Genomic DNA, 12,706 nt, shown 5'->3' on the forward strand with positions numbered 1-12,706 from the left:
AGCAGAGATGAAGGCTCTACTCAGCTTGCTTTTCCTTTTTATTCTGTCTTGAGAGCTACCCTGTGGAACGGTGTCACCACTGTTCAGGGTTTCCCCTCTTCAGCAAGACTGCCAGGAAACATCCTTAGAGTCATACCCAGAGGTTTGTTTCCTAGATGATTCCAAACCTAGTAGAGCTGGCAATGAAGATTAACCATCATGCACACGTACATGCATACCCACACTACACACACATGCACACACACATGCATGCATGCACCACAGATACTCCTCTTTCCAAAAGGTTTTTGGACTTCTTTCTCTATAAAATATTGGCTTTCCTGTTCCCCAACTCTGAAAAGGCCTAAGGGCTCAGGCTTCTCCCACTGCCGCCGCTCTACTCTTCTGGGTGGGCACTGCAGATTTCCTTATTTTTAATGTAGTCTCCCTCAGGGAGGGTCGGCCATTTAGACCTCAGCAAAGGTCGATATATCAGAGACATAGGTGAACTTTTGCCAAGGGTCCCCAGAGAGTAAGTGCCACCCATGAGGGGATGGAAGAAAATGGAAAGGAATGTTGGAGCAGGATAGTTACTGTCAGAGGGAAGCAAGACCTGGTCACATACAGTATGAGGCTGTGAGCTCATGGCTACTATGGGCAAGGGAATGGGATTGTGGAGCTAAAAGGACAGAGGAGAGGAGAAAGGCCTAAGGGGGAGGCTTGGAGATGCACACATTCTGGCCTGACTTCTCACACCACCCTTCTTGGGGTTCAGACCCTTATTAACATCAAACATGGCCTTTGCTTCAGAGGGAATCGGGGATTTTCCCCCTGGGTCACGTGTGAGTTGCTGTGGTCTAAGAACTCAGATTCAGGTCATTCCTCCAAGTGACAGTCACACTGTGGAAGTGATCACATGACCTGCCTGATGACACTCAGCTTCTGGGCTGGTGGAAGCTCGCTGTCTGCCAAGCTTATGCATTTAGAAGGTTTTACCCAGCGGTCAGTGGGTGTTGGGCACAATGCAAAAGATGGGGAAGACTGAAGATAACCCAGACCTTTCCTTCTCTGAATCTACAGCACTCGGACTCTCCACAGTCATGGAGTTCTAATCACCTTTAGAATCTTTAATGCAGGTCTGGAGTTTCTAGGAAATTCTCCTCATGCCTCAAGCAATGTCCTCCAGGCTGTCTTTGCCAGCTGGGTCCTCTGTGGCTACAGCATGGACTTAGAAAGCCATTGTCAGGGGTAGAATTGACTTCCCACTCTCAGCATTAGAGGCATCTTTGATTTAGAGGCATCTGCACCTTTTGAGTGAAGAGGAGAAGAGGGCAGTGTTTACAAAAATCTACTTAGTCTCTGTCATGTGGAGCGGTGGCCATACGGCTTCTGTATGCCTTTAGTCAGAGTGGCACAGGGCAGTATGGAGTCAGGTACATGATTCTCTGCTTCATCCATCAGTTTCCCCAGCCAGGAGGCTGGCGGTACCCACCGTGCAAGATGCAGTATATCCGAATCCGGGGTCTTGGAAGGGTGAGCCAAAGGTGTGCTGGTAGTGCTCGGGAGAGCAGGTGTAGTGTAATTTGGAGGCATGTGGTGAGCCTGGGCTCTATAATCAGCTTTGGAAAATTGCCTTTCTCAATTTAGACAGTGATCTAGCTGTCTAAACAGTCTGCTCTAAATGAGAAAGGAGAAGAAGCTGAAAATGGCTGAATGTCCTGGCGCCTCTTCCCACCCAGTACCTGCTGCAGGCCCTGACTTTAGCTTTTTGTTGGTTCTAGGGAAACTCCAGGAGGTTGATGAACCCCATGTTGAGGAAGGGCTGTGGGGTGCCTTCTCTGGCCTCCCACAGTTCTTTTCTGGGAACCAGGTTTCCCAGCAGGCCTCTGGTCAGTGTCTTCTTCTCCTCTTGATTCTTTGGTCCTGCCGGACACCCATGGTCCTGTGGTTTTCTGGAATGAGAAGCTCAATCCAGGGAGTTTTAACCTATGTTATAACAAGGACAACTTCTCACCACATCCATCTTGTGCTTTACCAAGGAGGAGGCTGACATGGGAGACATGTATTTTCTTTCTTTTTTGATTTCTGTAGAAATGTTTTTTTTCCCTCCAAGACAGCAGGCCTTTTGGTTTGTTTTATTTTGTCCCTGGTCTCCTCCTTCAGCCCCTGGCTCATGCCTGTGACCCTGGATGTAGCTTTGATGAACATGAAGCAGCCCCCTAGACCATCCCTGAAGGGAACTGCATCTTGGATAACCAGAGCTTGCTTTCCTATTCTCCCCCACTGTTCTTCAGAGCCTTCTCATGCATGCTCCTTCCTTCTCCGCTGTGATTCAGGCCCTGCAGGACCTTGTTCATTCCTCTGCCCTAGTTTAGCTCTCTGGAAGAACTTGTCTTTCAGCCAGATTGCTCAGATTCTAGAAGGCTCCAGGAGAAAGTCCAGCCTCTCCAGCTGGAGAGAAAGCAGGAGCCAAACTGGCTGGAGGCCTGGCAGGCTGGACTGATAAGAATGCAGCATCTCTTGGATAGCACGCAGAGAGTATGCTGGCTACGTGACCCAGGGAGGGAGGCAGCAGCTGCTGGGAGCAGCCATTACTCTCAGCAAAAGGGGCACATAGGACCTGTGAGAAGAGCTTCACACACACTAACACACACACATGCTATTCAGAAAAGGAAACTGAGGCCAGAGGTTCTCTTCTGAGCACACAGCTTCTCTTCAATCGAGCCTCTATTGTAGCTGTTCTATTTCAGGCCCATCGTGCTGGTGAGTTGACAGCATAGCTACTTAAAATACCTGTGTGGAGCTGGGGCTTAGCTTCTCTTTGAGCACAAAGCCAATTCCCTGTTCAGCTGTTTTACCAGACATGAAACCCTTAGTGTCTGAGCCCAGGAAGTCATCCGATCCCTCATCAGTACCTGTACACGTGGAAGGGTGGTGGAGATGGCTTGAGGCCCTCATGCCCTCCTTATGACTGAGGGCAGCTCAGAGCAACAAGCCTATACTGACACTGAATATCTTTAACATATTTTATTTATAATCCTGTCTATATTCCTACATATAGAAGTCAATACTAAATACATAAAAGTTTAAACATATCAAAAACTAACCAGAAGGGGGAAGGAGTCACCTAAAATCCTGTTAGAGAGATATTAAGTTGAGCTCTATGCTCATAGGTCAAAATAGATGAGTATTGGTAATTGTGTGTGTGTGTGTGTGTGTTTTCCCTACTATGTTGGCATATTTCCTTCCAAATGTAGTCTGTTCCTTAAAAAAACATATCTGAGATTATATCATATGTATGTATGAATTTAGGCTTACCTTTAACCCATAAGACATTGTAATGTAATCCCTTCCCCATGCAATTGCACAGTTTTCATAAACTCTTTAATAATTACATAACTGTCATTTGGGAGCACCAAGGCCATTTCTACCATCTCGGGCTCCTTGTACAATGTCCTAGGCTAAGAAAGAAAGAGCCTTGTGTTGCGTGCTGCCGTGGCCAGCAAGGGATGGGCTCAGCTCCCAGCCTGGGGTGGGGAGCTCGGGTGACAGCATTTGCCAGAAGGCAGCTGGCCCTTGTCTCTCCTCCGGACATGTGCTGAGTGCAGACAGAGTGGAGTGGAAAATATGCTTATGAGGTGGGGCAGAGTGAGGGGAAGGGCTCACTCCCTTGCCAAGGACCAAATAGGGTCTAGAGGGGCCTCCTGCTCTAGTCTTCTCTTGCCCAGAAAAGATGACGCTAAATGCCCAGGCATTTTAGCTAGTGGTACATCTCTCATCTCCATTCTAGCTACACTGAGTTGGCTGGAGAACCTGGGTATTTCCCAGAATGCTCTCTGCTATTGTGGGCTTCCCCAAGGTCATCTTGAGGGTCAGCACGAGCCCTGCTAGGCGCTCTGTGGACGAGGCAACATGCTTTTGTCAATGTCTGTCACTCAGCAGCTTCCTTGGTGTGAAATAGAGAAATACTGTTTCCTCAAAGGGCTGCTGTGAAATTCAATTTTTTTAATTCTTTTTTCTTTGTTTGTTTCATTTTGTTTTTTGGGGGGTTTGCTTTGATACAAGGTCTCTTTTAGCCCAGGCTGGTATTGAACTCACTGTATACCTAAGGAGGACTTTGAACTTCTGATTTTCATGCTACTCAAGGCTAGGATTGCAAGCATGTGTCAGCATGTCTAGTTGTAATCTACTAGGGATCAGACCCAGAGCTTTGTGTATTCTAGGCAACCATTCTACTACCCAGGCCTCTTAAATAGGCTCTAATATTGACATTGAAATGACCTAATACAGTTCCTGATACCTGGCCAGTACTCCCTCAGTTAATTTCATTTTCTTAAGAGTCTTGTTATGTTGCCTACTCTGACACACCAAACTTGAGTTTAAGCTATCCTCTTGCTTTAGCGTCCTTGAGCAGCTGGTGGCATAGGCTTAATAATTAAGGTGGCTTAACCTTAATACCCAATTCCTTACTTCCTCTCCACTCCTTTCAGACACGCTGAGGTCAGGAAAGAGATAGCTTATTGATCGTGCAAATGAAAATAGTTGGCACATGTTGAGCATAGCCAATCATTGCTCATCCATCCATCCATCCATTCATTCATTCATTCATTCATTCATTCAGCAAGTGCTTAGTCAGAGCTAGCAGTGTCCTGGCACTTTCTCTACGCTGGGAGGCAGTGGGGGAAGGAATACAAACCATCGTTCTCATGGAGAATACACTGTAGAAGGAAGAGTCGACAGAAATCAAGAGAAAGTATATAGCGCAGCAAGTGGAGATGTGTGGTAAGAGAAATCCAGGTGGCAATGCCCAGAATGGAAAATGGCTGGTAAGTGGTGGGCACAGTCTGGTTTACTAGGCCATTTTAGCTGTGATAAGGAAAGGTGAGAGTACTGTTCCTTCACTGACTAGGACTAGGAAATAAGAAGTGTGGAGGAGAGCTGAGGCCCTGGAAGCAGGACACTCAGTTCCCCTTCTTTTCTGGGCCAGTGCTGTGAGCGCACAGAGGAAATGTGGTGCTGGCAGAAGAGAGTCCATAGCTCATGAGCAGGTCCAGCATGGTCACGTGAGCCTGAGCAGAGGTCCCCATGCATAGGACACTGATCAGGCAGCATGTGCCTTCCCTGCACACGGCTGAGTCTGAGCAGCTGGAAGCTGATGAGGTGAGGTTAGAGGCCTGGGATGTGTGGAGAATCAGCAAAGCCCAGTGGTCTTGCCCAAGCCTTGCTTCTACTCGGGAGGGAACTTTGAGCCCTGTGGGTTGTGCTCTTGGATTTGGGGCAGGGTTTGGGGTTATGGCTACTCAGAGAGAGCAGGTGTTTGTGTGTGGATCCCGAGGAAGCTGGGGCAGGGCCACACTGTGACTGTAGGGAGTGGTGTGCTCATAGGCACAGACTCAGAGACGAACCACCCCCCTGGTCACCCGCATTTCTCCGTTATCTCTGCCTTGACCTGGAGTCCATCCACATAGCTCTGTAGTTCAGTCCCATGTCCCGCTCAGAGGGAGGTATGGGGCACGGGAGGTGTGGGTATTGTTTACTAGGCCTGCCTCAGAATGACAGTTGTGTACTTAGTGTTGTCAGCTTGATGGATATTAGAACGAGCCCAGCATTTGGGGCATGCCTGTGTGGGGTAACCTTGATTATGTTAACTGTGGGTTTGACTGAGTCCTGGGCTACATAAAGCGGGGAAAGTGCTGAGAGCAGCCCCGTGCTGCGCTTTGACTGTGGATGTGATGTGAGCAGCCCGAAGCTCCTGCAGCTTTGACCTCACCAGTACAATGGACTGGTTCCCTCTATTGGCAGAAGGGCTCACTGAGGCCGGGAAGAGGGTATATGAGGGAGGACCTCTGCTTGGTTGTCTGGAGGAACTTGGGCATTGGGAACTGGTCTTAGTGACACACAGGTTGAAATCCTCTGAGGAAGCAGAGGCTTTAGCGATGGTCGGAGAGATCTGACAAGGGCAGAGTGTATCTTGAATAAACTCTTTATTAAGTTGATTTGGTCAGAGATCTTATTACAGCAACAAGAACAGGAACTGAGACAACTCACTTCTCTCCTGTGGACAGGGCATCTTGGAGCTGGGAAATGGTAGCCAACTGTGGGCTTCCTCCAAGAGACGTGCAACCTCCAGAGCCCAATGCCATGCCTGGCACATGGGACGTGCTCAACAAATACTCGCAGAATGACTCCAATTCAACCCTCATTCAGCTTACTGAGTAAAAGGACAGGGTCAGGGAGGAAGAATAATGGAACCAGCACCAGATCCTCCAATTCCCTTGTTCTCTTCTGTGTTCCCTGACACAATAGATGCTAAGTCAATGTTGGTTCCTCCCTCCTCCCCCCTGCACATATCCCACCTCTGCAGTTTTAAGGCAATGGCACAAGTCAAGATTGTGTGTCCCTTCCCCAAACCCAACATCGGTTTGCTTTGCTGTACCTAGGAAGACCACAGAATTAAACTAAGTGATGGCCAGTGGCCCTGTGATAAGAAATTCATCTTTCTTGGTGTTAGTGGCATTGGCAGGTCCTCTGAGGGTGGAATTCCAGATGAAGACATGTGCTAGGTTCCCCCCAGCACATAGGGGAGAACCCTGCAAGGACCCATGCTGAGCTGTGCCACTTCCCTCCCCCACAGTGGCAGATGAAATGCTGCAAGTGTGACTCCAGGCTGCCTCGCAACTACAACAGTCACCGAGTGGAGAACGTTGTATCGTCTTCAGGCCCCATGCGCTGGTGGCAGTCCCAGAACGGTGAGGACCTGCTACGTGCAGGAGCTCCACAGGCTGGGGCACACGGAGGTGTTCCAAGATGATTTATTGGGATTTCTGTGGCAAAGGGTTGGGAGGTGGGCAGGCAGAACCTTCCAGCTTTACTTTGGGGGTCTGTTGGATGCTAAAGGTAATGAGGAAGTGTGCTGGGAGAAAACCACATCTGCTTCACTTTGCCCTTGTCCCTGTGGGTGGGTGCATGGAAGGACTTGTGTCTTGGGAACGAATCTGTTTATGACAGACAGGCTAGGATCCTCTGAGGTATCAGAGGTGTCAGTGATGGTATCACCATCTGACAAGGGCAGACTTGAATATATAACACAAGCAGAAACACACTGGTCCGCTCCGTTCCCAGAGGTGGCTCAGTCAAGGTTAGAAATGCTCTGGCTACCCAGAGCTGATGTTATCAAGGCCTTTGAGGGTGTTGGGGAGATCATCTTGTCTAACTTTTCTTGTCCTTCCAGATGTGAGCCCTGTCTCTCTTCAACTGGACCTAGACAAGAGGATGCAGCTTCAGGACATAATGATGGATTTTAAGGTTTGCTCTTAAGGACCTCAGGGGATAGGAGAGGGACCTGGACTGACAGAATACAGTGCTTTATCTCCCTAGGCTGGGATGGTGGTATCATGTGCTTGGGGGCCTCTTTCAGAATAGGGGCACTCACTAGGATTTTACATTATGGTAGCAACAGATGGCTGGCTGTTACCACCAGGAGAAGAAGGCTCCTTCCCAGCCCCTTGTTCTGGTCATGTTGCAGTCGCAGACCTTGGTCCTCTCTGCAGACAACATCTTCTACCTGTCTAATCAACTCTATTCTGGTTCATACAACTTCCACTGGGCTTGGTTGCCTTTTATGATTTGGATATAAAATGTCCCTGAAATAGCTCGAGTGCTGATGGCTTGGTCCCCATTGGGTGGACCTAGTCATCAAGAGGTAATTACATCATGAGGACTCTGATGGAACCAGTGTATCAATCCATCGATGAACTGATGATCTGTGACATTATTTCAAAGTGATGGAGGCTCAACTCTCCTTCTAGAGCCAATGGTTTCCATTCATTCATGACAGGTCATGAGAGGACCTAATTTTATTCTTTATACAGAAATAGTCAAGTGCAAAAGGATAAAGTTTCGTTAATAAGACGAGACAATCAGGAAAATCTATAAGACTCTCCAGAGTGTGGGGTGAAGTGTAACAGGACCCAGTTTCTTGTATGGCTGAGGAAGTTGGCTCTGAGGGCCCTGCCCTACAAAAGGTCAAAGTATTTTGAGAAATGCCAGCAGTGTTTGAACAGAAGCCCAGTCTCTCAAGGTGACAGTTTTGAAAGGCAGTGTTAGCTCAGATATTGTTAAATGCTTTCACTGCTCTACTGTCTCCCATTCATGTATCAGGTTTGGTCACGCACATACGGTAGAACTGGCATCGTGTGTTAGAAATAGAAAGATGTTTAAAATGAAGTCACGATGAAGCTGGATTCAGTGGCATTGTGATGACTAGGGGGAGGGCTTCTGTCAATTTCTGGAGACGCCTTTGGTGGTCACATCTGTGGGTATGGCAGTGGGCCGAGGTCAGAGATTCTGATGAGCATCTTGCAGCTCACAGAGCAGGCTGATGGCTCCTTTGTCCAACCACCAAATAGGAGCTATGTTGGAGCTGAGAAATCCTGCCTAGAAAGCAGGAAATTGACTAGTCAGGACAATGGTGCTGTTTCTGAGGGAAGTCAGATGCAAGACTGGGAAACACGGCATGAAAAACATGGGCAGAAAAGAATGCAAGTTAGATAGGTATAAAAAAAATCTCCAAGCAGAAGTGACATTTATACTTCCAATAAACAATGGGAAGGAACCCACAAGGGAGGAGTGTTTCAAGCAGGAGACCAGTGGAAAGGCTGAAGAGGGGATAGGCTCACTGAGGTGGGAGCTGGTGAGGGCCAAGCAAGGAGCACAGAGCCTTTGCACACAAGCTCAGGTTAGGGTTTGTTCAAGAAGGGTGGGTGTGTTGGTCTTCATTCTGTCATTGTGACAAGACACCCAAAATACAGAAATGCTTAACAGGAGAAGGGGAGTGATTTGGGTCACAGGCTCAGAGGTTTCAGCCTGTGATCACTCAGTCCTGTTGCTTTGGGACCAATGGGGAGGCTGGACGTGATGGTAGGGTGGCTTGGGATGGGGGTGGGGCACTGACACCTGTCACTTTCTACAGTCCTTGCTCTTGCTGGGCCATCTCTCCTCCCTCTTCTCTGCAGAAGCCTGCTTCTGTAGTCGTGTCCCCCTTGGAATACCACCAGTACCTTTTTCCCTCTGTCACTCAACCCTGCTCTACATCTCTGCCCCATGTCTCTCCAGGGTCTCATGCCAGCTGGCATGTTGATTGAGCGCTCTTCTGACTTTGGCAAGACATGGAGGGTGTACCAGTACCTGGCGACAGACTGTGCCAGCACCTTTCCCCAGGTCCACCAGGGCCAGCCCAAGAACTGGCAGGACGTCCGGTGCCGGCCCTTGTCCCAGAGGCCTAATGGGCATCTGACTGGGGGAAAGGTAGGTACAGGGACCTGAACCAGCAGTCAAAGGGAGGGAGCCTGTATCTCCCAGTCAAGTCATGATAACGTGTCAGGTCAGGTCATCTTGCTGGAACCTTCCAGAAACATCTTGCCATATCTCTGGCATCCTCAGCTCTAACTTTCCCCAGCTTCCTCCTATAGGGCTCATGGGATCCCTCTGTGGGCTTTGTCGTAAGATCTTTGGGGTGGCTACTTACATACAAAAAACACATGTAATTTCACTTTCAAAAGAGTTACCGCAAAAATGAGTTTTTTGTTTTAATCTATCACTCTGCCAGATTGTAGGGGAATTCAAGAATAACCCAGAGCTCCAAAGACAGCTGCAGTAAAAATTACAACTTGCCTCTAAAAACGCCCAGAACTTTCTCTGGGAGTTTTCCCTATATGGTCAAACTCTTTCCCAAAGCACACCCCATTCTATGTGGAGGAGGCTATAGCTTCCTTTTCCCTCAGAAGAGAAGCAGCTCAGGTGACAGGAAGGCTGAGCGCTGCCTCCCTGTGGCTGCAGATTTCCTTGTGTCTACCTAATAGTGGTCCTCAACCTTCTGATTCCTTCATGTTGCAGTAACCCCAAACATAAAATTATTCTCATTGCTGCTTCATAACTGTAATCTTCATAACACAACTGCTATCATTATGAATTTTAATGTAAATATCTGTGTTTTCTAATGGCCTTAGGCAACCCTTGTGAAAAGACCATTCAATCCTAAGGGGTTTCGACCACAGGTTGAGAACTGCCAAGCTACTTGGTTAAATTTTCACTCAGCCTTTGTGTCGCTTGTTCCTAACCCTGAGCAGAGACCAAGGCTTCTTCCTCATTTGTAGGGGGTTGAAATGAAAACTTGGTGGGATATGCCAAGTCACATATGGTGAGCGGTTTGTAGAATAAATAAAAGCACACTCAAAACTGAGGGTGACCAGGGAGGGCAGCCAGCACTATCCAGTCACTAGAAAGTTACCACCTCCTGTGCGTGAAAATGTCTGACAAAGCTTATTGTTGTGTAAACTAATGTAAAAAGCTAACAGTAAGGCTGGAGAGATGGCTGAGTGTGAGTCAAGTGCTTGTCATGCAAGCCTGGTGACGTGTGATCACCAGAACCCAAGTAAGGCTCAAATGAGAAAACCAATTCCACAGAGTTGTCCTCTGGTCTCCATACACATGGCACACCGAGGGCTCCATATGCATCATTTAACACACACACACACACACACACACACACACACACACACACACACACTACCACCACCAGCAGCACCACCACCACAACAATAAAGCCCTTTAACTTAAAAATAAAAATAAAAATAAAAATGTTAGTATTGCACAAGCCCTCCTCTGTCTTAGATGATATAGCAGGACATTCTTGGTAGACCTGTATTTTACAACACACACACACACACACACACACACACACACACACACACACCACACACCCTGTGTATGCTCTTTTAGGGTCCAGTGGTCATCTGGTCTACTAGCACATGTGCAGGCCTAATAGCACAGTTTGTCTCAGGTTTGAAAAGGGGTGCAAGGTGAATGAGGATGAAGGGGAAGGAAGGCTCCTAAGCTTCCTGCACATTTTCATTCTCCACAGTCCCAACCTTTCTTCTCTCTGATCAGGTCCAACTTAACCTTATGGATTTGGCATCAGCTATCCCTGCATCTCAAAGTAAAAAGATTCAAGGTTTGTTTGAGTCCCCCTCTTTTCCATGGGTCTCGGGGGATGGGGGGTAGGAAACAGCCTGGAACCTGGGTCATTGAAACTTCCAGTTCCTTCTTACTTTCCCCAGTATGGCTGGGAAGTACTGCTTGCCTCACATACCCTCCAGGGAGATGCTTCGAGAAGGCTGAGGGAGGGATGTCTGAGGTCTGATGGGAAGGTAGGAAAGGAGATTCCATTGGCCTTTAAGTTCCTGTCTTTATTTTTATCTCTCCTCTTTGCTGGTGCCACTCTCAGAACTAGGAGACATCACGAACTTGAGAGTCAACTTCACCAAGCTGGCCCCAGTGCCCCAGAGGGGCTCCTATCCACCCAGCGCCTACTTTGCAGTATCACAGCTACGTCTACAGGGGAGTTGCTTCTGTCATGGACATGCCGACCGCTGTGCCCCTAATCCTGGAGGCCCTACAGGTTCCACCACCGCTGTGCAGGTGACAACCCAGGGTGGGTAGGGTGGAGTGGAAGGAGTAGGACCAGAACAGAGCCATGAAGCAGGGCAGACACTCTGTTTAAGTTGTAGATATTTCTGGTGACATAGCTCAGTGGTAGAGTACTTGCCAAGTATGCGAAAGGCCAGAGAAGTATAGGGGGATAGGTTGTGGGATGGGGGCTTGACAGGGTGTGCATACCTGGCAAGCCCAGAACACTTAGAAGCTGGAGGAACAGGAGCTCAAGGGCATTTTCAGCTATAGAACGAGTTTAAGACTCTGGGGTGCACATCATCTTGTAAAGAAAAAAAAATCCCCAAACAAGCAAATAATAAAACAACAACGATGATGAAAGACATAGAAATTTAATAAGTCTCTAAGAACAAAGAAAAACCTACTGTTTCAGAAACCTAACTGTATACTTAGGTCTGCATTATAGCTGCGGATGGTTTCAGCTCTCAGTTGAATGTACAGGGAAAGCTGACAAAGTCTCTCAACCTGGCTCTCACGGCATTGCTACACTATGGAAATTACTGTGTACATAGGAAAATATTATCATGAATTATAAGGTGTGAGAGCCAAAATAACCTGTCTGGGCCTTGCTCTCAGATACTCTGACTTAATTGCTGACGTTTGAAGCCTGGGGTTGTTGTACTTCCAGTGAAGTTGAGAACCAATGAGTTTACTCATCTGGCAGTAGGGTGTGGGACCAGGTGAGGGGTCAATGCTTAGTCTGCACCCAAAGTCCACCAGACACCAGCCAGTATTGACATAGTAGGGTAGAGAAGCAACAGTTTAGCAAGCTCTGGCGATCCTAAGTCAGGGCAGAGAAGCTACAATTTAGCAAGCTCTCTCTGGTGGTCCTCAGGGTAGAGAAGTTACAATTTAGCAAGCTCTCTCTGGTGGTCCTCACAGTAGAGAAGCTACAGTTTAGCAAGCTCTGGTGGTCCTCAGTCAGCCTGAACAGGAGGACCTGGGAAGAGGAGACCCGGGTGTGTGTGTGTGTGTGTGTGTGTGTGTGTGTGTGTGTGTGTGTGAGTTCCTCAACCTAAGGGTTTTGGCACAACCTGGTAGCAGAGAGGCAGCTGGAAGTCACAGCAGGAGACTGAGGAGGGAGGTTAGTGGAGAGAGCAGCCCAGTCTCTGCTTTATCCACTTATGGGCAATTCTTGCTGGAGGCTACAAAGGAGCCCAGAGGGAATCCCCAGGATCTCTCTGGGTATAGGAGACAGATTAGGAGAGCCTGAGGAGGA

The 12,706-nt window shown here is 48.2% G+C and overlaps 1 protein-coding gene across 2 annotated transcripts in view; it reads left to right on the forward strand.

Moving 5' to 3' along the window:
* Positions 1-12,706, forward strand: part of Lamb3 (laminin subunit beta 3) — a 41,554-nt gene that overhangs the window by 12,484 nt on the left and 16,364 nt on the right. For both annotated transcript variants that reach the window (XM_087581072.1, NM_001100841.1), the window contains exons 4-8: positions 6,614-6,728; positions 7,211-7,284; positions 9,094-9,285; positions 10,927-10,990; positions 11,264-11,457. In XM_087581072.1, coding sequence (XP_087437198.1) covers positions 6,614-6,728; positions 7,211-7,284; positions 9,094-9,285; positions 10,927-10,990; positions 11,264-11,457 — 639 coding nt within the window. The remainder of the gene's footprint in view (positions 1-6,613; positions 6,729-7,210; positions 7,285-9,093; positions 9,286-10,926; positions 10,991-11,263; positions 11,458-12,706) is intronic.

Source organism: Rattus norvegicus, chromosome 13 (assembly GCF_021556685.1).
Source record: "Rattus norvegicus strain SHRSP/BbbUtx chromosome 13, alternate assembly SHRSP_T2T, whole genome shotgun sequence".
Lineage (NCBI taxonomy): Eukaryota > Metazoa > Chordata > Mammalia > Rodentia > Muridae > Rattus > Rattus norvegicus.